The 23,634-nt window shown below is 47.9% G+C and overlaps 9 protein-coding genes across 9 annotated transcripts; 4 read left to right on the top strand and 5 right to left on the bottom strand.

Moving 5' to 3' along the window:
- Nucleotides 1–22: 22 nt before the first annotated feature.
- Nucleotides 23–2,148, bottom strand: C8R40DRAFT_1065718 (uncharacterized protein; the record flags this gene model as incomplete). Its single annotated transcript, XM_046225687.1, has 2 exons — nucleotides 23–1,898; nucleotides 1,958–2,148. 2 exons carry the CDS (start codon nucleotides 2,146–2,148, stop codon nucleotides 23–25), a joined length of 2,067 nt encoding a protein of 688 aa, XP_046091852.1.
- An 806-nt stretch (nucleotides 2,149–2,954) lies between these two features.
- On the top strand, nucleotides 2,955–3,557 carry C8R40DRAFT_1165691 (uncharacterized protein; the record flags this gene model as incomplete). The annotated part of the gene is made up of 2 exons (XM_046230735.1): nucleotides 2,955–3,035; nucleotides 3,108–3,557. The coding sequence occupies 2 exons, from the start codon at nucleotides 2,955–2,957 to the stop codon at nucleotides 3,555–3,557; spliced, it is 531 nt and encodes a 176-aa protein (XP_046091851.1).
- Nucleotides 3,558–5,860: 2,303 nt separating this feature from the next.
- C8R40DRAFT_1033957 (Dcp2, box A domain-containing protein) lies at nucleotides 5,861–6,882 on the bottom strand (the record flags this gene model as incomplete). The annotated part of the gene is made up of 6 exons (XM_046223378.1): nucleotides 5,861–5,956; nucleotides 6,016–6,168; nucleotides 6,218–6,316; nucleotides 6,373–6,574; nucleotides 6,633–6,704; nucleotides 6,758–6,882. 6 exons carry the CDS (start codon nucleotides 6,880–6,882, stop codon nucleotides 5,861–5,863), a joined length of 747 nt encoding a protein of 248 aa, XP_046091850.1.
- Nucleotides 6,883–7,187: 305 nt separating this feature from the next.
- C8R40DRAFT_1158191 (inner centromere protein) lies at nucleotides 7,188–7,550 on the bottom strand (the record flags this gene model as incomplete). Its single annotated transcript, XM_046229710.1, has 1 exon — nucleotides 7,188–7,550. The coding sequence occupies one exon, from the start codon at nucleotides 7,548–7,550 to the stop codon at nucleotides 7,188–7,190; it is 363 nt and encodes a 120-aa protein (XP_046091849.1).
- A 444-nt stretch (nucleotides 7,551–7,994) lies between these two features.
- On the bottom strand, nucleotides 7,995–10,434 carry C8R40DRAFT_280530 (uncharacterized protein). Its single transcript, XM_046234577.1, has one exon. It carries the CDS (start codon nucleotides 10,224–10,226, stop codon nucleotides 8,220–8,222), a length of 2,007 nt encoding a protein of 668 aa, XP_046091848.1. The 5' UTR covers nucleotides 10,227–10,434; the 3' UTR covers nucleotides 7,995–8,219.
- Nucleotides 10,435–11,171: 737 nt separating this feature from the next.
- C8R40DRAFT_1033369 (P-loop containing nucleoside triphosphate hydrolase protein) lies at nucleotides 11,172–14,298 on the bottom strand (the record flags this gene model as incomplete). The annotated part of the gene is made up of 9 exons (XM_046223336.1): nucleotides 11,172–11,534; nucleotides 11,596–12,033; nucleotides 12,087–12,471; nucleotides 12,527–12,802; nucleotides 12,861–13,143; nucleotides 13,196–13,533; nucleotides 13,601–13,709; nucleotides 13,767–14,159; nucleotides 14,211–14,298. The coding sequence occupies 9 exons, from the start codon at nucleotides 14,296–14,298 to the stop codon at nucleotides 11,172–11,174; spliced, it is 2,673 nt and encodes an 890-aa protein (XP_046091847.1).
- A 206-nt stretch (nucleotides 14,299–14,504) lies between these two features.
- Nucleotides 14,505–16,857, top strand: C8R40DRAFT_279610 (uncharacterized protein). The gene is made up of 4 exons (XM_046234576.1): nucleotides 14,505–14,686; nucleotides 14,743–15,079; nucleotides 15,136–15,643; nucleotides 15,698–16,857. Exons 1-4 carry the CDS (start codon nucleotides 14,541–14,543, stop codon nucleotides 16,702–16,704), a joined length of 1,998 nt encoding a protein of 665 aa, XP_046091846.1. The 5' UTR covers nucleotides 14,505–14,540; the 3' UTR covers nucleotides 16,705–16,857.
- Nucleotides 16,819–19,291, top strand: C8R40DRAFT_279176 (uncharacterized protein). Its single transcript, XM_046234574.1, has 5 exons — nucleotides 16,819–17,070; nucleotides 17,133–17,161; nucleotides 17,238–17,443; nucleotides 17,533–17,646; nucleotides 17,705–19,291. The coding sequence occupies exons 1-5, from the start codon at nucleotides 17,068–17,070 to the stop codon at nucleotides 19,060–19,062; spliced, it is 1,710 nt and encodes a 569-aa protein (XP_046091845.1). The 5' UTR covers nucleotides 16,819–17,067; the 3' UTR covers nucleotides 19,063–19,291.
- An 830-nt stretch (nucleotides 19,292–20,121) lies between these two features.
- C8R40DRAFT_1033515 (AEX-3 domain-containing protein) lies at nucleotides 20,122–23,470 on the top strand (the record flags this gene model as incomplete). Its single annotated transcript, XM_046223345.1, has 8 exons — nucleotides 20,122–20,580; nucleotides 20,646–21,620; nucleotides 21,683–21,742; nucleotides 21,798–21,983; nucleotides 22,092–22,219; nucleotides 22,271–22,433; nucleotides 22,491–22,848; nucleotides 22,908–23,470. The coding sequence occupies 8 exons, from the start codon at nucleotides 20,122–20,124 to the stop codon at nucleotides 23,468–23,470; spliced, it is 2,892 nt and encodes a 963-aa protein (XP_046091844.1).
- Between the last annotated feature and the right edge of the window lie 164 nt (nucleotides 23,471–23,634).

Below are 23,634 nucleotides of genomic sequence, written 5' to 3'. Positions count from 1 at the left end.
TAATTTTCATATCCCCCAAGTCTCATGCCTTCCTCGTTTTAATCTCCCACATCCCTGAACTCTTTCTAACAATTCCAGTCCACACCCACTCTTCCTCCATCCCCAACCAATCAACCCTTCTCACACCCTTACTCATTTCCCTCGCCTCCCCTTCACCGAAATGCCCAAAATCAAGCTTCGCGCGCTTCGAGTCCCCAAAAAGCTCTTGTCCGACAAATTTGCACCGTGAACGGAATGCCATCGATACTAGATCCCGAGCTGTCTGAGTTGGTTGAGGCTGTGGTTGTCCGTACATGTCATAGCCGTGACCAGGAGATAAAGGAAGTGCGGAATTCGACGATAAAGGTGTCAGAGGCATATGTGATGAAAATGGTGAATGTGATGTCAAGCTCGTACTTCGAGTCCTTCCTCCGGTCATGACAGTTCCCATTTCCTCATTATAAAAATCTCTACTCGTGATCTGTTTTTGCAGTTCCCTCCACACGCCTTCGATGACCTCCCAGACCGTCAACCCAATAACACCATACCCGACCCCAAATCCCGGTGTGCTCGGACCTGCGCCTGCTCGACTGGCTGCAACAGCAGACGCCGACATAAGGTCAATATACCACGGCAACCTCGGATGATATAACCGCATATGCGGAGACGCAGGTTCGCATGCCATTTGTGCGAAATCAATACTATTAGGAGGGCGGTTGAGGTAAGGGAAAATTCCCCCGCTGCCATGTCCGAAATGAGTACGTTGTTCGGCGTGCAGTTGCATTTGAGTTTGGATGGGAATCCGGAGATCAATGAACGTAGGGGGGTGGGAGGAGGATGTGCGGTGCAAGAGCGAGTTAGGGACGCGTTTGACTGGATCATTCATCTCAATGACGTCTGAGCTATGCCATTGACGAGGAGAGAAACGGGTAAAGATGTTGGGTTTGACAGAGTATTCAGCTCGCCAGTCTCTCGGTCGTCTGACTCGGTCTTGAGGACCGTATATTTGGTTTTCTACGAGTCGATTATTAGAGCCGTACGGGCTATCTTGGCTTGGCCATGCCAATCTATCCATCCTTTCTCTAGATCTGGGCGGTTCCATATTGAAATTTGTCGATGCCTGTGGCGCCATGTCGTTCGAATAAGACCGTTTCATTGCAGACTTCCGCCTGTGCCTGTCTGGGTGCCGACTACGAGAGCGCGAACGACCCCGATGTCTCGAGCGGTCGCGTTGGCCATCCTGAATTCCCATTCCACTGAATGAATCTATGAGATCCCAGTCTGCAGAACCCGAAGTCGCATTCTCGTGTCCACGATCCATGCTTCGCATCAAATCCGCTCTCGCACGACGCATTCCTTCTTCCTCCTCGTCCTCTTCATCTAGCTGATCTTCGCCCCATGCGCCCGCTGGTTCCGCGCCCCAACCATATGCATCCTCCCTGGGTTCCTGTCTTTGACGCGAACGTGAGTGATTTCGAGAATTTGACCGATGATGACGACCGGCGTTGGCAAAGTATCCTCCGGAGTTCATAGGCTGGTCTGTATACGGATTTTCACTCCCCCCTCCTGCTTCAAATCCAAGCCCAAGCCCAATACGAGGCGGAGCACTGCCAGGTGGAGGACCTCGACCATAACCATTAGCGTAGGCGCCTCCGCCATATTCTACGTACGAAGCACGATCCATGTCATAGTCCGGCGGTCTCCACGCTAAGCTTGAAAATCCATCTTCCCGAGGTGTGAACGTCGATTGACCTTGACCGTGAGCGTGCGCCCATGGTGAGTGCATGTTGTTGTAATGAGCCGGCATTTGTGAGGGATGAGGTAAATTAGGATGGTAGAAGGCTCCCGGAGCGCTATGGGGTGGTGGTGGTGCTTGATAATCCCAACCTGGCGGTACTTGTTGTCGAGGATGAGGTGTACTGAGTATCGATTGTGCTTGTGTGAGTCATACGGAAGGAGAGGTAGATAAAGAACTCACCCGGGCCTAACTCCCCAACCACTTTCTACGATTCCTGGAAACGCGCCCATGCTGAGGCCTTGGCTAGCCTCAAATCTTGCTCCACGCGGTGGTGGGATATTTCCTCCGTCGCCGCCACCAAAGCGCGCTGGTTCTACCAATGACGGCATGTCAAAGTTCCAGTCCTCGTTGTTGTTTCCCCAGGCACACATTGTGGACAGCGAAATAGTTGAAATGAAGCGAAGTTATACTTTAGATGTGAATCAAATGGTGAAGCAAAGACGATTTGAGAGAAAGGATATTGCAGAGTTTCGGAATCAAGTTCATTATATATATAAATCGGGTGGGAAGAAAACAAAGCAACCAACCTTGTTTTGCTGTACAAGTGATATAGTACAAGGTATTGTAACTTTGATACACTGCCCACCGTTGTAAGCGATTCCTATGTTGATTTGATGAAGTAAAGCCTTTGATTCACTGAGAACTGACATGAAAGGACATGGTTAAGTACAACAGATGAACGGGAACAATGGGCAATATAGTTCACGTATTTCAAGCTTCTTCGGCCACAATAATAAAGATCTCCAAGTCTTCAATGCTTCAGCTGTGCACCGCCCGCTTTGTGTTGAATGAATGTCGAATGATAGTAGAGGCAGAGCAGAGCAGATACTCAGGACAAGTCGCTTTCGAATCCGGATTTGATTTTATACTTGCGTGAATCTTTGATTGCTGCTCTGTTGAAGATGGTATGAGTAAAGCCATTAAGCAAAGAACGTTAACCAGCGCTGAGGTGCTTGGCAGGCAAAACGTCGGTGCCGATTCTCGAATAACGTAATCATTGTAATGTCGGCGTCTGTTCTCGGGTGATGCCTTCATGCGTAAACTGAGACTCCGACGGAGCGTGATTAGTAGCCTGTTTGTGTTCGAACCACGATCTTCTTTGCTGGTCAAAGAAGAAATTTTGGTCTATCATATTCTCCTGCTTCCCCAATAACCACTCTACCCCTCGGTAGCCATGATGCATGTCACCGCTGCTGTTGCTTATCTTGTTTTACTGGGCGTTGGCCTGTTCTCCGTCGTGTGTGCGATACATCTTCCTGTGAGTCGTCATTAATTACTGCAGGGATCCAGAGACTCACTTCGACTTCTGCTTTGCTGTGCTTTCCCCCAGACTGGTAATGACATTCATCCTCCCAAACCCGCGCCACCCCTCCCGAAACCGCATTATAACCTTCGAGTCTCATTTTTACCCCATCCTGATCTGCCAGGAGAACATCTTCACGAACAGTCTACGACTCCGGTCTTAGCTGAACAGATGAAGTTGTTTGCGCGAAACCTCGTCGTAGCGTATCTGAACCAAATACGATATGATTCCTTCGGATGGAAGGTCAATAATATCGGTTGGGAAAATGAATTCGAATTGCATTCAACTACATTGGTTCAATTCATACTAGATGATGACATTGGAGGTGCACTGTGCCATCCGTACTGTCTGGGTGTAGTGAATGTACCGGTTTCCACCCGGCGTGCGCCGATCTTGGGTACGCTTAGACCAAATGCGAAAACTTGGGAGGAAGTACTCAAAATCCATGATGCTCGCCATCGACACTCAACGAGATGATTGGAACATATCTTGCGCCGGATAGGGGCTCTTTGTAATTTTTACCCTTACATCCTGTATGTCGTTTATCACGCATCCTTTAAAAGGGAGGTGCAGACGGTGGTTTTTTCGAAGGAAGAGAATCGAGGGCAATGTAAATATGCTTATGCAATGAATTTATGGTCAGATGGGTGGCCCCATTTTCAACCTAAACAGATACATCAATGGGTTTGAAAGTGGAACTATAGTTGGTAACGGGAAGAAGTATGTAGGATGTATGTGAGTGAGTGGTGAGCGCCATGTAAGTAGTAGTCAAAGACTACATTGACTATTCGGGGAGGGAATAATGAATGGACAGGTTTACGAGTCGTAGATCAATATAGAACTCGGGTAGAAAGTGAGAATATAAACTAATAGTACTTGTACTTGGTAGAGGATATACGTTTGCGAGCGACAAATATCGAGCGTTAAACAATACAACTAAGGAAAGGAAGCGAGCGACTAGTGCGATGTATGATCGAGAATCAAGAATCAAGAAGAGGAGATAAAAGGAAGAGAGAATGAAGAGAAAAAACAGGCAGTTATGGTAGCCATAGAACAACATGAATGGAGGGATCGTCGGTAAAGTGGGGAGGGTGAAGTGGTAGCAGCAAAGGAGAAAAGATAGACTCAGAGCAAATAAGATAGTGATACCAAAATCGACAGCGAGGGACACGTGGATATGCAGGAATAAGATAGAAACGGTAAGCGATACAAGCGTGGATTGGACTATATGACACAAAAAAGTGAAATAAAGAACGTTGTGCTATAACGAAGAGATAGACACAGCTCATACAGGCCCCCGGTATGTACCAGGAAGTAGCGCATTACCGTTTTTGTTGAGATTCCCGTTCAAAATAGACAGCAGAGGGTTTCCAAGTAAGGTAGACGGGCCTTGGTAGGGAAAAGAGGGGGCATTGAAGACGGGGGATAGCGCTGGAGCGGACATCGGGACTTGGAGAGGAAGAGGCGGGACTGACCCAGTAGGGACGGGAACGGAATGTTGAGTGGTGGCGTATGAGGCGAAATAGTTAGGCGGTGGATCAGCAGTGGCAGCAAAGGGTGTATAACTTGATACAGAAGGCGGGAAGCGAGATTGTGCTTGCGCTGCAAGCATTTGCATGGGAAGAGCAGGCGAAGCACGTGGAGGGTTCATCAAAGCCGAAAGTTGACTGTGGGTCATACTCATACTACCGGGCATGTTCGGAACTCCAGCATATGATGCACGGTGGGAAGATTGACTTGTACGAGGTCTCACTATGAAGGGATCATCGTGCATTGATTGATAGCTAGTATTCCCTAGGATGGGAGGCGGAGGGAATCCAGATCCTCCCATAGAAGTAGAGGAATAGAGCAGATTTTCATCATGGGAGGCCAACGGTGGTAAAAAAGGATGAGGAATAGACTGCGATACAAAGCTTTGTGAATACCTCGCCGCTTGATCTTTCGCCACACTGTTTACAACAGCATCCCGCATCTGCAGCATTGGGGACATTCTAGCAGATTCATTCGCTACCGCTTCTAACAATGCGATTTGCTTTAGGTGCTTGGCAGAAGAGGGAATTTCTGGGGCCTTGGACAAGTACGGCGATATATCTGCGGTACTCGACGTGCGTCGAGACGTACCCCGGAACGGTCGGACCGGGGTTGTGGAGGTGGAAGCCGAGGTGAGAGAAATGGGGTTTGGCAGCGGCGCATCTGACGTCATACGCAAAGGAGGAGATTCGAGAACGACACGTGCATCCCGAGAACGGCGGCTTTGCCCTACTGGAGTGACATCTAAAGCCGAGGTTCTCCCGGAGGCTGTAGTCGCTAAAGTTCGTATGGGGGCGATTTCTGGTAGAACTTCGGGTACGCTGGTCATATACGAAGATAGCTGCGGTGTTGAAGATTTCTCCACAGCTTCCTCGTCTACGGCAACTGTCCCAGAAAGGGTGAGACCGCTCAACAGCCGGGCAAAGTGTGGATCGAGCGTCGCAGTATCAACCACACCCACATGGTTCGCACTTGTCGGAATAGATCGTGGAGAAGGAGTTTGGGGATCACAGTTTTCCGCTGATGACGATTGAGAGCTTGACTCCTGATTAGCTTCCTGTGACGAGCTAGAAGGCGAATCAGCAAGCGAGGGCTGATGTTTATTGGCTGGACGTGATTCGTAATTTTGAGTTTTCTTGACCTTCGGTGGCTTGCGAGGAATATTGACGGGTTTGTGTTCCCTGATGAATTGCTTCAATGCACTAATAAGACCGTTCAGTATCATCGGACGAAATAATCAAGGAAGGGAATTACCCAATGAAAGGCGATATCAGATAAAATTTCCCTGGAGTCGTTTTGTTACGCTTCCAGGTAGGAAGGTCGGATAGACGGAACCATTCTATTTTCTACAAATCGGAGAATGACCATTTGTGATACTGAAAGAGCGACAAAGACGAAGACATACACTGATCTCTTTCCGTGTCTTCGTCTTGAACAAGTAGTCCTCCGGAACACCAGGAACAATGTATAATGCGATTTTTTGCTCCTTGATGGACATTTCGATAACGTGATCAGGGTTTAATTGACCAGCCAGGTTGTAGCCTGTCTCTTCGAGGACCTGAATGATAACTTTAGTACTGGAGCATTGGATTCATGCTGAAACACACTTCGCGGATGGCACAGTTGGGTTGAGGTTCGTCTTCATTTATTTTTCCTTTTGGAAACCCCCACCCTGAGGACGACTTCCAACCTTTGACCAGGACACACTAGGCATAAGTCTCAGAATATGAGGAAAGAGCTAATCGATTTGGAAAGCACGCACCTTCTCCCAAGTGTCATTCAGCATTATCGCACCACAAACAGGTACACGGGTTTTGTACTGCATGAAGTTGTAGAATGCCTGCTCGTGGTCCTCTCGGTGTAATAAGGGACACGCATTGAACAGCATGGCAGAAAATTTCTTGAGTGGTAATGAAGGGAATTTCGGATTTGCTTCACGGATAAAGTCCTCGTAATACCAATGTCTGTCATTCGATAGGTGGGTCAGTTGCTGTTTAACAGCTGTAAAGACTTCAATCCTACGCTTGCTCCACTTGAAAAGAGATTCGTTCTATGGAATTGAGCTCTTCATCGGGAAGATTCAGGATAAATCGACTAAGAGAGAGGTCACTGTGGGCTTCGGCAAGAGGTGATAGAAAGAGGGCTACCTAGTCAGATCTTCTAAGACGTCTTCCTCCGTCTCGTACATGGTCGAATAGCGGCCTTCAGAAGGATCCGTTTGTGTATGTATACCGGAAGATAGTTCCGGAGAGGATGATGATGATGAGGACATGACTATCTGTCCAAAGTAAGAAGATGGTGATGGTTAGAGTGGTGAAAGCGAGAATGGAACTTGAAGAGGCACGAACGACAAAGAAGGGAGTAATATCACGTGGTCTTCGGCAGCTTCATTTGTGACTAGCTTTAGAAGTCACTGAGTAACAGTCACCACTATGTCACTTGCTTTGTCACGCTTTGCCCAATCTACGACAACGAACAGTGGGTCTATTTGAACGTTTCATTGTCTCATAACCACGAATACTCATAAGATGTACAGCTATAATATACGAAAAAAGGGCTTCTGCTTCTATCAGTCCGCTACCGAAAACCCATCCTTCTCGCGTATTCCCGCTCTTCCTCCAAAGTCAGCTGATCAGTACCAACCCAGTTTGCAGAACTTGTTCGGGCTCTGAATCTGTTATTCCTGCTTCTAAATATCTCCTCCATCCGCAATGGACGGATGGGTCCAAATATATTATCTGGATTAATTGAACTTTGGTCCACTAGCGCCTGCCGAAGCTCCGGAGACTGCGCCCAATGAGGAGGATCAAATTTCTTGACACGGTCTTCATCATCTGAATCTGAATATTCGCTGTCAACTTCTGGAAGTTCAATGCTTTCACTCGGAATCGCAGGTTCCGGGCGCGCAGCTTCAAGTTGAGCCTTGACTCGAGCAGCCATTTGGTTCTGAACGTGTTGTGACGGGTGTGCGATTTCGTCGTCAGGAATAGGGACCTTGACCGGTGCTTTTAATTTAGATTTGGCAACGGCCGGGGGTGCTTTATTTGAAGGCCCGGCAATGGCAGATGACTGCAGGGGATTGGTACTTGTCGAAGAGTTCAAACCATGTGCTTTCTGAGTCGGCTTGAACGCCGTCTTCGAGCTCTGAGCCGGTACCATCTTGGACGGAGCCTTTTTAACTTCGGGCAATTTTCGTTTGAACGTGGAGTCCTCATCCTGTGATTCTATCAGGATTTTATCACTGAAATTAGTTGATGACTTGCCTTCTTAGCAATGCCATTGTTGGGAATCTTCAGCGGCCGTTTATCGGTGTGGTCTTCACGTTCCCGCTTACGCCGCTCAACCTCTTCCTTTAATTTCTTCTCTTCTTCCAGCTGTTTATTCCTCTCTTCTTCTGCCTTCCGCTGGATCGCCTGCTGACGTCTGATTTCCATGTTCTTGAGCACCGTGGCTTTCTTGTCTTTTTCTTCTTGTTCCTTATGTCCACATCCGTTTACTCAATATCGGGTCAGCGAAACAAGATAGAATTGATTTACCTTCTTAGCCGCTGCAGCTGCAAGCTGTAAGCTCTTCACTTCGGTCTTGCTCTTCTTGCTTGTACCAAGGATGTTATTCACAAACTTTGTTGCTTGACTGAACACTCCTGCGTTCGACTGTGAGGACGATGTAGATGTCATCGACGATTGACTCTGGCTTCTGTCCAGTTTCGGCTAGAGAATTTATTCTCGGTAACCTCATTGTGTAGAAAAAATGAGCACTTACTTGCACAAGACTGACGGTCGGCTTTCCTGGATCGATGCTGAGGTCTGCCGCAGTAAACTCATCGTCAATGTCATCAATATCCATCTCGAATGCACCAGGCACAGTACCCGGGCTAGGTTGGCGATTGAGGGATTCAAGTGGCATAGTTTGAGTGCTCGTATGCTCCGGGAAGAGCTTGTCCGTGTGGTTGGGTTCACTGCTACTCCATGTATTGGTGCTGTCTCCACCGAAATTCCAATGCACACCTTCCGGAAGCTTCTCATCTAATGGCCAACTATCATCCTCGTCAAGTTGATTGAGGTAAGTCTGGGGTTGAGAGTCTTCGTATTCAGTCTCCTGCGTAGACGGCAACCATGCGGGAGCATCCTGACTATCAAAGATCATTTCTGAACGATCCGAATGGATACTCTCCAACGTGGGTTGAACAGAAACAACTGGTGGTCGATTTACGGGAGATAACCTTAAACTCGGCGAGAGGCCCACCGCCATCGATGCAGGTTTTGAGTACTTTGATGGAAGTAATGGAGGATCGTTGGTTTTGGGCACGGATTTAATCACCGGTGAAGGAGGCACGAAGACAGGCGGAGGCTTGTTAAAGACAGGCCCCGAGGGAGGTACGAAAACCTGGGTCAAAATCACGTCCTTTTGTCGAGAGGAAGTTTCTCCTTCCTGGACTTTCTCTTTGCCCTTCACATTCTTATCCAAGACTAGTTCAGATATGCTAAGGCGGTCAGAATTCGACTTGCGCTTGAGCACTGGAATCGAATTTTCCTTCAAGAGAGGAGCGAAAAGAGCCTCTGTGGGGGTAGGGGGCTCAAGCGTCCTGGTGATTTCTTCTTCGCCCATCTGAATCCGTTCTGCGACTTTGGCCTCCGCTAGGGCTTTGGCTTCTGCAAGTGCACCGGCGGCTGCCGCTCCACCCAAGGATTTGCCCTTGCCCTTACCAATGCCCAGACCCTGGACGGTCTTTTTGAATTGGTCTAGCACGCCGAGTTGCACTGTTGAAGAAGGCTCTGTTTCTTCAGAGAACACTTCCGGCCCTTCCTCGACGACAACTTGCCTTTCTTGACTCGTGTTGGCATTCACAGGTGCAACATCAGCAACTGCTTGCTTGCTCGCTTTGGGCTGACGTTCCTCCTCCTCCCGCTGCGATTGTGAATGAGTGTCACCTAACATGATTGAGCTCTTCCTCTTAGCAGAAGATATTTCGTGCGAGGGGCCGACCACATTTGTCGGTTTATTTTCGAGGGCTTTGACTTCCCGCGCTTTCATCAACCAGGATGTCCTTTTCCCGACGGGCGCACCGGGTGTCGCAGTCGCCATACTTAAACCTGCGGACGGATCTCGTGGCACGCGTATAGATTTACGAAGAAGCATCGGTCCAGGCAACGCGGGGAACGCCGGAGGTGGGTGTTGGGATGAGTCGACGATCATGTCCTCATCACGCAGTGGAAGAGTTTCCTCACGAACAGGGGATGCTCCACGAGAAACTGAACGTCTTAACTCGACTGCGGTTGCGGTAGCATCATGAGATGGATGCGCCGATGCCTCCACCCCTTGTGTGCCTGTATCTGCGACGAAGGAAGACGCAACATTTGTCTGTGCGCTATGCGCGTTCGAGAGCCTGGTCAATATTGGGGAAGAGTCGAGAGATATTGAGTGAAATGTGTTCGCGGAAGACAATGTTGACATGTCCACAGGGTGTATAGGGTAGGTCGTAGCTTCTGTTGTATCTGCAAGGCGGTCAAGAATTAGAGTATCTGAGGAAATGCGAGAGCCGGATGGCGGTGAAGGTTGAGAGGGTAGATTGGAAAGGCGTGAACGCTCTGCGGGTTCATCATCTTCAGCGATCATGGAAAGCTCTACGGGCGCAGATGGGTTATCACCGCTTGCCTCAGGAACATCGACTCGAACGACCGGCGAGGGACATGGACGAGGTTCAACATCAGAATATATAAGCGTAATTGTAGTGCGCGTCTCTGGGAGTTGAAGCAATGGAGATTGTTGTAACTGAGCTGTATCAGCCGGTTGAAGTACATTGGAAAGGTCACGAGAGGATGGTTCATCCTCCGCTTTCGCCTGGAGTAACGCTTTTTGAAAGCTATTCACTGACTGTGGGTTCTCCTTCTCCTCATCCTGCTGAAATGTGATGCAATTGTATATGGGTACTATATGTAAACGCACCAGTGCTTCGACCGCGTTCTTGAGTTTGGAGGATGCATGAATGAACTTCTGTTTCTTTGAGGCTGGTCTCTTGCGGCCTGGGGTTTTTAGCAGATTAACGACATCGCTAAATGTAGGAATAGTAAGCTTTCAGATATCATGGTTTCTGCCAAGTGGACGAACTCCTCTCTCGTCTTTCCAAGAATGTTATCCAAATAGTTGTCAAGAAAATCATAGCCCTGTCGCTGAATCTGGTCTTGAAAATATTGGCGGCCTGGATCGAATGCCATAGAGCTTCGAATATAGTTCGCCCATTGTACGATGTCGATTTGAGCGGCCATAATAACAAGTTGAAAGAAGAACGGGAAACCTACAAACGACACAGGTGTGTGAACGTTTGAAGGAGACGCATCACGTGGTCGTTTCCTTGCTCAGGTTTGACCAAATAAAAGATACATGATGTTGTTAAAGAATGTACTGTACATGATTGAAATGCTACTCGTAAACTAAAAAAACAAAATCAGCGCTGCCCTATTTTTAGGTAGTTGGCTGTTCCGGCTTAAACCCCATATACAGGTTTATACCCCAAAAAAATCCAGCGATGTAAAACTACATTATTGATTTGCTACACACTAATTAGTCCATCTCTTCAATTTCAATATCGTCATCATCTATATCCATATATTCGTCAGATGGATTTCCCTCATGGTTCGGAATAATTGCGAGGCGATTATGAGGTCCGTCGAAGGTAACACGAACAGTCTCGCCATCCTGTACGCGATTAGCTAATATCATAACCGAGAGGGGATTGAGAAGCTCTTGCTGGATGGCACGGTTCAAAGGACGAGCACCGTACGTCGGAGAGTATCCAATAGAGCTGAGATATTGTTTCGCTTGGTTATCTAATTCCAAGACAATCTTCCTCTCTGCGAGCCGTTCTTGCACCTCTTGCAGACGTATATCAACAATTTTCAATACGTGTTTCCGAGATAGGGCTCGCTGCAATGGGGATTCAGTAAATCGTGAAGAAAATGATGATGCTAAGCAAAAAGAGACTCACGAAAACGATTATCTCGTCGACACGGTTGACAAATTCCGGAGGGAAGTGACCCTGTATAGCACCGAGAACAAGTTGTCTTGTTTCGGGGCTGACCGGTCCATCTCCCATATCGTTGAGGTATACCGCTCCCAGATTGGAGGTCATGATAATGACAGTGTTTCTGAAGTCTACAACACGCCCCTGTCCATCTGTAAGACGACCGTCGTCCAACACTTGGAGAAACAGTGTGACGAATTCTCGTGAAGCTTTCTCAATTTCGTCGATAAGGACAATGCTGTATGGTTTTCGACGTATATATTCGGTAAGTTGTCCTCCTTGATCATGTCCGACATATCCAGGCGGTGCCCCAATTAGACGAGCGATAGAGTGTTTTTCGGAATATTCAGAGCCGTCGATTCGGATCATAGCGTCAGGGGAATCGAACAACAAAGTCGCAAGCTGGGAAGGTAAATCAGCATCGGGGGAGTGAGGAAACAAATACGGAAACTTACCGTTTTCGCCATTAGCGTTTTACCTGTCCCAGAGGGTCCAGCCATCAAGAAGCTGGCAATTGGACGCTGCGGGTTAGATAGACCGCTCCTTGAAAGTCGAATAGCGTTTGCAACAGCCTTGACGGCCTCAGTCTGCCCGACAACACTCTCCGCAAGAATCCTCTCCATGCGAAGAAGTTTCTCTTTTTCCGAGGACATTAGCCGAGTAACTGGAATCGAAGTCCAACGAGCGACGATCTCAGCAATTTGTTCAGGTGTTACAGTGTCTGCACCTCCACCCTGCTCTGCATCTTCTGCAGCCTTCTTTTTTTCGAGCGATTCGAGGCGAGCTTGTAACTCGGGTATGGCGTAGTACTTGAGGTCGGATGCTGTTGCAAGGTCATACCTGAATGAAACGCATCAGAAGTCTTGGAACTTCAATTTGGAGTTCAAAAACTCACTTTCGTTCAGCATCTTCCGCTTTTGCCTTAAGCTCGTCGATCTTTCTCCGAGCCACATTGATTTCATCGCCGCGCTGTTTTTCGCTTTCGTAAGCCGCTTTCAGGGGCTGCAGCTCGTCTTCGACGTCAGCGATGGCTTTCCGTGCAAGTTTGAGCCGCTCTTTGCTTGCATTATCTTTCTCCCGTTCCAAGGCATGGATTTCAACTTCGAGTTCCAGCTTTTTGCGCTGGAGTTTATCGATTGCTTCGGGCTCGGTTTCACGTGTAACACGAACGCTGGAAGAAGTAGATTTCAGTAAGTCGCAGGAATCTCGCTGAAATGAACATAGCTCACCTTGCACAAGCCTCATCAACCAAGTCGATGGCAGCATCAGGTAGCCGTCTGGAGGTGAGGTATCTGTGAGCTAACTGAGCCGCCGAAATGAGGGACCCATCCAATATCTTGACACCGTGGTGCACTTCGTATTTTTCTCTGATGCCACGAAGTATACTGATAGTTTCTGGCACGGTGGGCTCATTGACGACTACTTGAGCGAACCGACGTTCCAGTGCAGTGTCAGTTTCGATGTACTGACGGTATTCTGCCAGCGTGGTAGCACCAATGCAACGTAGTTTTCCTGTGCACAATTAAGATCCTACAGTAATCTTTTCAAACAGAATAAGACCTACCTCGAGCGAGGAGGGGTTTAAACAAGTTTGCAGCATCCATACCTCCTCCACTAGCGCCACGTCCAGCCATAATCAAGTGAAGTTCGTCGATGAAGAGGATGACCCCGGGACCACCATCCTCTGCAGCTTTCTCGACTTCGTTCAGAACTGCTTTGATACGCTCCTCGTATTCTCCCTTGTATTTTGCACCAGCCATAAGGGCACCCATGTCCAACGAGTAAAGTCGACAAAATAGACTCGCCGGTACGTCACGTTTGACAATACGTTGAGCCAGTCCTTCGGCTATGGAGGTTTTACCAACGCCTGGTTCCCCAATCAAGACTGGATTGTTCTTGGTTCTACAGCGAGAATTGTCAGTATAACTGGGTAATAACATCAGACGGGGATCTGGTGTTTGTCACTCACCGTCTACAAAGAATACGAATCGTACGTCTGATCTCATTGTCACGGCCAATGACAGGATCGATCTTTCCTGCCTCTGCTAGTGAAGTAAGATCGATAGCGTACTTGTTAACTGCAAAGTAGGGATAAAGTTAGAAGGTGTTCCATGATAGTGACTTATTTCACTTACGCGCATCGAATCCTTCCTCTGCGGTTTTCGATTCCACTCGACGATTGCCCCGAGTCTGTTCAATCGCAGTTTTCAACGTTGCCTCCGTTAGGCTTGCTTCTTTGAGAATTGACGAGATAGTGGAATCTTTCAAAAGGGCAAGAAGAATGTGATCTTGGGCAATGTAAGAATCGTGCATTGTCTTCTGAATGCTTTGAGCTTCGCGAAGGACTTTCAGCGATGCGGAGCTCAATGTAGTGTCATCTGGAGGAGGACTTTGGGAAGGTAGTCGGACAATTGTCTTTTGAAGTGCCCGCTTGACGATGGAAGGTTCACCACCAGCCTTCTCGATGACAGAAGCGAGCAATGACCCGTCCTCGTTCAGAAGGGAAAATGCGAGATGTGCCGGATGCACTGAAAAAGAAGCGTTAGTACTTGCTACCAAATCAACAGATCTGTACATACCTTGGGCATGAGAGTAGTCCTTGGCGCATTGGATGGCGTTAGCCAAGGTCTGCTGTGTTTTATCGGTAAAATCAAAGTTAGAAGTCATTGTTTTCAAGGGTATATTGTGATGAAAGTCGGATGTACTGAGGGTCTTTTATGCGGAATAGAGCATACTTCGAGGCTCAACTAGAAACTAGTCGAAAGTTCAAGAACTTATGACGCAGGGCGCTTAGATTAGATTGCATAACGGGTTGATTAGATGCTTAATTGTGAGGTAATCAAAATAACCACGTGAATACCTAACAAGCTTCTCCCGCGCTAGCGCTCGGCCTGCATGCTGCTCTGATTATGGACAGAATTTCCATTCCTTTAGGAATATTCATTGGCCTCCTCGCTTCTTTTGTTCAATCTCTGGGACTCACAGTTCAACGCAAGAGTCATGTTCTCAACCAACGTCTTCCGGAACACGAGCAGCGTCTAGAACATCGAAGACCGTAATTATCTGCTGAAACTCAATTTCCTTCACGTCTTGTCTCATTCTGACTTCTAGGCTCTGGATATTCGGCTTTGGCATATTCATATCCTCGAATATTCTTGGCTCTTTGGTTCAGATCGCTTCTCTACCAGTTGTAATCCTAGCACCCCTTGGAGCAGTCTCGCTTTTGTGGAATGCTTTTTTTGCCAGGTTGATCCTAGGCGATGTTTTCTCCTCCTGGATGATTCTAGCAACGCTCTTCATTGCCGGAGGAGCCGTACTCATAGCTATATTTGGCATCGTGCCAGAACCCACACGATCTCTTGAAGATTTATTGGAACTCTTCCGAAGACCGACGTTCGTTGTATATTTCTCCCTGTTGGGCGCTGTGGTCTTTGTTAGCCTTGCAATAGTGCGTCCATTTACTGATGCGATATAGTCTGTTGCTAATAGGTGGAGTCGTACTAGACTCACCTGAACGAGTATCGACTCAACCGCAGAATCGCGCAGACGATTACTCCGCTCTCCCAATCGCCTACTGATATTACTCCTCCGATGGCCCTGGAACCTCCTACGAATCCTTCTGTCCTCAATACCGGGATGACAGACACTGTCACCGATGCTATAACAACCGAACGTACACCGCTTCTGGACTCCAAATCTCGAGATTCTTCGCGTACCCCATCTTTCCTTTCGGTGAATAACTATACGACAAACTCACAGATGCGCTCTATCAATCGCACTAGACTTATGCTCGCCATTTCCTATGCATCTTTCTCGGGCATTATTTCGGGCATGTGCCTCCTCTTCGCTAAAAGTGGCGTTGAGCTTCTGCTATTGACCGTCCAAGGTCACAATCAGTTCTGGAGATGGCAATCGTGGATATTAGTCCTCAGTTTGATCATATTTGCTTTACTGCAACTATGGTATTTGCATAAAGGTTTAATATTAGCTGATCCCACATTAGTTTGCCCCTGTAAGTCGAGGTTGCAGTAGTATGGTTGCTTTAACATCTGATCATTCTTTTTAGCTGCTTTCTGTTTCTACAATCTATCGTCGATAGTGAATGGCCTAGTCTATTTCGATCAATTTTCTCTCATATCTCCCTTACATCTCGGTCTGGTGGCTCTCGGAATTGTCGTCCTTCTTATTGGTGTTTGGGTCGTCAGTATCCAAGCTGGTGGAGAAGGAACTTTGGACGTGCCATGGGTGGAGGGGTGTGCTCTTGACGAAGATCTGGCAGTGGAATCCTTCGAGAATGAAGACGTTCAAAGTCCAGGCGAAATAGAATCTGGTACAAATGTGAAGTACGGCCGACATGAAGGTCGCAGTCCGTCTATGCAGTGGGGAACGCGGTCGGAGCCTACGAGGGGCATCGCGCAATCTCCATTGGATTTGGGAAGACCCATGAGTCCTTCGTCGACCTCTTCTCGATCACCATTGTCTCCAGAATCTTCCGAACACTCATCTTCAAACATTCGCTCGAGCCGTAGAAGGCCTACTACCGTCATTGATACCCGTCATATTCGAACACTATCTAATACCCAATACCATACACTAACTAATAATAGTAATCATCAACATTCTCGACCTCCATTATCACCGACTCTTCCTACCGTCTCCACCCTTGCAGGAACGGGATTCCAAATTGGTCTCTCGCCGTTTTCTCCCGGTTTCTCCGTTATGCCCCTGGAACAGAAAAGAAAGATTAGCAGCCATATCGGGCCAGGCCTGCCTGCTAGCACTAGTGTTGCAAATACAGGTACAGTAAGCAGCGGAGTGCGCCCTATAGTCTATGGGGCAAGACAGAAGGAGGGTGATAGGCGAAGGACTGTGAGTGAGGGAGACATCAAACAGCGCGCTATGCCGTTGGAACGAGACAGAGAAGGTGATGAAGTCCATCACGACCTTCAAGGCGAGAGCGTAGAGGAAAGCGGTGAAGACAGCAATGAAGTTGATGTTACCGCCGTCGGAAAGGGTAAAGGAAAGGATCCTGGGTTAAGAAGACCCTGGTGGAAGAGGATTTCTAGATTGTGACTTTTTTTGTAGTGATCCCACGTGTCTGCTGTGCATGAGCTATTTTCTCAATATCGATGTATCATCTTATCCCCTTACGGGGCGAATTGGTGTCACTGTCCTCTGTTGAGCTTCTTTTGAATCTTTTCCCTAGCGCCACTGGGTATTCGGACCGTAAAGGCACTACAGTGTTGATACTGGTAAATAAAGAATCAAGATAAATAGCGGAATACTCGTCAACTAGCGTCAACATTTCTTTCTATTTAACCCCCACCATGGCTTTATCCCAGACCATTTTGTTCATTCTTGTGTCCACGTCCCAATAACACACGCAGCGCTTGTCGCTGGCGGGTGCGCTCGCACAGCGTCCTGCTATTTTACAACATGGTAGCTCATTTTTGTCCACATCTCTTTTCCTTTGTTATCTGAACCATCCTTCCGTTGCCCAGGTTTTAATCGAATCTAAGAAATATGCCTGGTACGCTGACTTTCCTTTTTCATTTTATTCTCTAGTATCGTTGATTTATGTGCATTATGTCTTTTTTCATTCACAGTGACACCTGTATCAAAGGACATCGCTCGTCTGCTTGCAAACATACTGACCGACCCCTCTACGAAATTAAAAAGAAAGGTCGACCGGTCACTCAATGTGAACACTGTCGTGAATTACGCAAAACGAAACAAGTTCATGTCAAATGTATATGCCATAAAGAAGAAACCGTTGCTGGAGGTGATCAAACCTCTGGCTGCAGCAACCAAGGTGTGTATCTCCACTCCACCTATACGACGACGGTTAGCTTAGCCATAAGTTTACTTCTCTTTTTTCACATCCCGGGTTCCGTTCTGTAGGTGTGAATAAGATGTTGGAGAGCGCCGCGTTTCCTAATGGCTTGCCCAAGGCATTAGAGGCGTCGGTTGCTGTGCAACTCTTATCACAAGGAGCTACCTCTGATTCTGACCTTGGTAGGTTCTTTCCATTTTCATTGTATTGTTACGGATCTGATCCTACCATTGGTGACAGATGGTTGTTCCTGCCTCTCTGGAGACGAGTGTCATTGCTGGACTCCCCGAAAGGCGGCGCCCAGGGTCAGAAGGAAGGGCAAATCTGTATCCGAGTTACCAGCATCAACCCCTTCTCCTTCGGAATCCCAGACTGCTCCGAAGGCCCAGAACTCATCTAACGTCTCTAATCGGCTCGCTGATTTTCGCGCTTTACTGCCGAAGCCTGCGCATGATCCTTCTTCGAGCACAGCTCTTACAGTGGGCCGTTATCACCCCCATGAGCTGTACAGCCCATACGGACGAGCTCATGGTCAACTTCATCCCAATCAGTCTACTCGTCATACCTCTCAATCACCGCAAGTCGACAATACCCCTTCTGCACTTCCAGCTGCACCCTTACCCGATGCTTTCGATCACGTTGATCCTCCTGCTTATCCACCCCGCACCCTACTGCCGACTCACGACGCACGTTTGATACAAGCCGTTCACCCCGAGTTCGACGCAGCTGACATTGAAGCGTGGAACTCTTTTCAGATGACGGGAGCCGCTAACATCGCAGGGTCTCTCTGTGGGTGCGGCGACGAATGTGCATGCCCTGGCTGCATTGTCCACAAGCTGAATGACAACCGCCCCCGCCTCAATGCTTCTAAATGTGGTCAACCAGATGCCTGCCGTAATTGTATAGATTGTGCCGCCTCATTTTCGTATCAATCAACTCGAGATATGCCTCCTAATACCGCATTGTCAATATACGACAACACATACGCTTTACCTGAGAGAGGCTCAATTGATGACTGGATCCGCCAAATGCAGAATTCTATCTCCCCTTCGCAGCCAGGTCTCGTTGCCGACCTATATAGTCAGAATCGGAGTAACTCTTCGACTAACTTTACCTCCAACTCACCCTTCACTATCCCACTACGCGCAGAAGGCCTCGATCTTCGAGACCCGCCTTCTGGTGTATTGTATCCCAATGAATCTGCAGACCCAAGCGTGCTCTTTGGACGCAGCCGCAGTTTTGATGACTTGCTATCCACGTATTCCACCTTTGATACCAGTATACCCCTCGACCTCTCATTGTTCAATGGTAGCAACAGTAACCCTGATATCCTTTCTACCTCCAATTGGAGCCTGGAATCTCTGCAGGATGTGGCAACGATGTCTGACGGTCTGGATTTGGCAGGTCTTTATCGCAGCCGCTCTGCCTCCGAAGTCTCATCGGAAGCGAGTGGGCAGAATCAGAATACATCTTTGGACACTTTCTCAGACTTGGGAGAAATGTCATCGATGTCAATGTTCTATCATCACAATGGGACCGGTGCTGGTGGTGGTCGTTCTTCAGTAAAATCTCTGCCAGATACTTTGGGTTATCTTTAAGGTTCAGTTCGAACATGGCAAAATCTCTTGATTTAGTGTAATCTTTCTCCTTCCGTATGAGTTCATTCACCCTTTTTCTTTTCTTCTCTCAACAGTGCGGTTCCCTTGAAATACTTCTTGCCCTTTCTAGTTCTGTTTTCATTACGCACATCTACTTCCAAGCTGCCTTTGTTTTGCTCTTCAAATGTATGGTGTTGGTGGTTCCTAGGCATAATCGAAATTACCAGTCGCGGTCACTTTGATTGCTTGTGCTCCAAAGGCCAAATTCGCTCTCTGTCATACTATCATACATAGTCACTGTCAGCAGCAAGGCCAAATAAGATTTGACTTACTGGTGCTCCAAGAGGATTCCGAATTATTAGAAGATCAGGAGGTACTGTATACACATTGAGTTGTAGAATTTGAAGAAATATTGGTCCATCAGCATCAGATATTTTCAAGCATTTACTGCATATGATTATGGAGTTCTGCTGGGTCGTGCCATTGCACTGGGTTGAGTTGTATCATGCAAGGATTTGGAGAGTCTATCAGCAGAGCTCACATTGTCAGAGGCGACAATTGGCACGTGATCGCGTATGAATGTTTGTGATCTCGCGTATGTACGGTTGTACGGTATGCCTATCGTGAAAAGAGAATTTGGAGTCAAGCAGAGGGCGCTAGAATGACGAGCATTTGGACAGGAACTGACAGGAACAGCGAAGAAAAATATATTATATCTTGAATGAATGAGTTCCGAGTGTTCAAAAAAGGAGAGCATGAGAGTCTTCTTAAGCGAAGGGAACTAAGGGTCAAATAAATGGAAAAAACTAGACAGTTCACATATAAAGCGGATAACACGGCGAGAACGGCCTCTTATCCTTCCCTCCCTGTCTCCTGAACCTTGGCCGACTTGCTGTCTACAGCTCTTCACGTTCCTTAACAAATCTGGAGGTAAAGAGTAGAAAGAGAAAGGTGTGAGAAATGAGTCGGAATATAGCAGAGAACATCATCAAGCCTCGACTTTCTGAGCCGACATTAGGTGGGAGCAGAGGAAAAGATGCGAATATCATTCACGAAGAAATGGAAGACGACTTCATCAACATTTCGCGTGCCGCGGGAGCAGATTTACATTCTTCCCACACTGGAAATAAAGCAGCGCGCGTTCTGGGCCTCATTCAACCACCTATGTCTCCTGTACTTGCCTCGGGCAGAAATTCCATAGTTTCCACTCGCTCAGCCCGTGACGTCCTTCCTTCAGCCTCTATCACTCCTTCTCTTCCTCTTGCGTCTCTCTATCTCGTCTCTGGCCTACCAAAATCTCCTCATACCTGGACTTTGGCTGACCCAGATGCCGTACTCGGCCTTCATCACTCTGATGGTGCTGTCAATCGCTGGTGGCGTCCAGAAGTTCTGGGCAGCACTGTAAGCCCTGGTGCTGGTGGAGGGAAAAAGAAAAGACGAGGAAAGGGAGAAGAATTGAAAGGTGCTGGCGCTTTGAGTAAAAGTGAAGTCGGTAAAATGTTATCAAAAGCTTTGAAGGTGAGTGCGACGCCACCAATTCACATTGAATGTCACCAAATTCAATTCATTTCGTCTTTTCAAAGTTATCTTTCTGTCGTGAAGTAGAAGTTATTGCCTCAACTTTGCAACCTGCGTCCACTGTTCACACTTTTACCTTCACTCTTCCTGCGCCAAACACCCCTCTAGGTCCCACTCCTTCTGGCGACCTTCTTCGTGCTTCTGTTCTTTCTGATAATAGATCCTCAGTTACTCCGTCTTTCAGTCACCCCTATTATGGCGATCCCTTTGCTAGGCCATCTACTACTTACCTTGGTGGTCCTCGCCCTGGTTCTTCCGCTACAGAAACCCCTGACATGTCTTCTTCGGGAGGTACCATCACTTACCATGGTGTATGTCTACTTTTGTGGTCGCACGCAGACGCAGAAAGGTCCACTGCAATCCGGCGTACTCTTGAGGCCAGTAGATCTCGTAAAGAGTCCAACCAATCGTCTCTCGTCACTTCAAGGTTGAAAAACCTTCGTTCAGACGCTCTTGACCACTCCGACCCAACCTCTTTGGCCCGAAAAAGCGCTCGGAAAAGTGCGCGAGGCCCTTGGGCCGACGCAGAGACTGACGCAGAGACAGAAGCTGAAGGTGGCATAAGCGAGAGTGAATATGAAGTTGCAAGTACCGTAGGCCATGGTCCTGGCGAAAGCACTCTCTTCCTCCCTGGCGACACTGTCTTTTGGTTACCCTATGCTCTCACTCTCGTTTCTCGATACCCGGTGTATGATCTTATGCGCGACTATCTGACGCTCTCGTGGGCACGGTTCTCCAAAGATGTCCAGTCGCACACCCTCCAGATTTCAAAGATACTTGCTCATCCTGCTCCACGAGCCGGCGAATTGATAAGGTTAGACGCCAGCCCGGGCGGTGACTCTGGCAGTGACAATTCTTTGGAAGTCATCGCTCGTTTCCCTGGTGGCCTTGATTTCGGCCGTGGTTTAGTTGATATTAATTTCACGATGTTCCCCTTGTTCAAGTGCCTGAACATTGAAAACATTTTAACCATCTGCGAAGTCAGTGACAGGGGTTCATTATGGCTTCATTGTCGATGTCACAAGCTCATATTCTTGTTTAGATTGCACTAGCACCCACGGGTAGAATTCTGTTCTTTTCAAGGCACCCAGCCATGCTCGGGGTGCGTTCGAACTGTTATTTGAATCCTAAAGGCCTGTACCAACTTCTGGCCTTAGATCGCAGTCATGACTATAAAATACCTTGTGGAACTACGCGGATGGAATGGCGTTGCTCTGCCTGCTGTCCATTCTCGTGATGCAAAAATTTACATCGACGACCCTGGACCTTGGATAATTGGTCTCGCCACCGAGGCCAGGTATAGCGTCCGTCCTTCTCCAGAAGTTTGCATCTGCGACTTGTATGTTTATGATTTGTTTGTTTCCAACATATTACTGACTTTTATTTGACAGAGATATAAACTCTGTGTAAATACTTTTGATCTAACGACTAACAATTTGTTCTTACTGAAGGTTGGTTTCAGGAACTGCATGTCTCCTCCTCCAGGATGCGTTTCTACCAAACAGCAGAGGGAAAGGTACAGGCAACGCTTGCAGACTGCATTTGACCAGCATTATCATCCCGATCATTCGATTCCTGTGTAAGTGTCCCTGTCCCTCAACAATTTATGCCGTGCCAATCTAGTCCACAGCGAATTCAAGGAAGCCTTTCCTGCTGGTCGTTTCCGACCTCTATGCAAAATTCAAGCTAAGCGTGGGGCTTCTGCCGCTGCTGTTGCGGACCAAATCAAGCCCCCCGACTGGTGGCACTCGACGAGAATCATCCAGGCGTTTGATAGCGTTTTGCAAGAGAAGGTGAGTTTATCTATCACTTGAACAGTCTCAAGCTCATGACTTCCTTTCATTGTGCAGTACAAAAAGCCGTCTCTTCTGAGACGCATCGGGATGTTCGGTGCAGTCAAACGACCTCCTCAACTCACCGCTTCTGAACAAATGATTCAACTCTCCATCCGCAAGCGCGCCTCCGCCTTTGTGGACGCGCGCGACGATCTCGAAACCAAAATTGGTCGTCTGTCCCGTAGATTGAACTTCCTCATGACCGAGAGTGATTTATGGAGAGACAAGTTTGTTACCTTCGAGCAGTATGCCGAAAAACTCAGTTCTGAAGCAAATCAACTCCGTGCGAAGATCAACAAGGAGCAAAGGGAAACCAAGAGACTTTCAGGATTGGTGACCATGACTGCAGTGGAGAAGAATAAATTGCAGAATCGTGAGTCTAATAACGAGTCAATATAGTCTTGTCTAGTTACTCACAGCATGGATTTTCAGAACTCAAGGAAACTGAAAGTGCACATCAAGAAGCGTTGAACGAGTTGGCGAAGATGAAGGATGCTATGGACACCATGGAACTCGAGCGTGCAGACATGATTGCGGAAGTAGAAGCCCAGATTGAGCGTGCTTTAGCTTCGATGGCCGTCGGCGTAGATGACTCGGATTACGGTTCCCGTCCGAGTAGTCGTCTGTCCAATGCCTCAAGCGCCCCTCGCTCGCGTAGACCTAGTGATGCCGCCAAAAGCAGACATCTGCGCTCATTTGGCACCGAATCTACTTTAGCGGACTCTTATGAAGGCGGTGAGTTTCGGGGCCCTATTCTGGCTCCTACTGAACGAGCCAACGGCACTATTCAAGAAGACCAAGAGGAAGACGAGGATGGTGCTGATACAGCCGAGATCAAGAGGAAGAAACGATTCTCTGCTTCCGAGGTAGATGCTCCCCAAGACGGGATGGTAGCCGTGGACCAAGGAATCACCGAAAAAAGTGATAAGATCGCACAGAAGGTGTTCGAAATACAAGCCAAGGTAAGTCTATCGCTTCAGTCTCGAAACATGTGACTAACTGTGGTCAAAATTGCAGCTGGAAAACGCCCTTTCTGCCGATCGCCGAACTGCGAAGTGGAGGGGAAATGTTTCTAACCAAGAAAGTGAAGGAGAATTCGAGGATTCTGAATCCGTCCCTTTAGCTCCTCCACCTCGCCCTCCTCGGGCACATCGTAAAA

The sequence above is a fragment of the Lentinula edodes genome, assembly GCF_021015755.1.
Source record: "Lentinula edodes strain Le(Bin) 0899 ss11 chromosome Unknown C8R40scaffold_2, whole genome shotgun sequence".
NCBI classification, from domain to species: Eukaryota; Fungi; Basidiomycota; class Agaricomycetes; order Agaricales; family Omphalotaceae; genus Lentinula; species Lentinula edodes.
The sequence above is the reverse complement of the archived record's forward strand: the minus strand, read 5'-3'. Positions and strand labels throughout refer to the sequence as shown.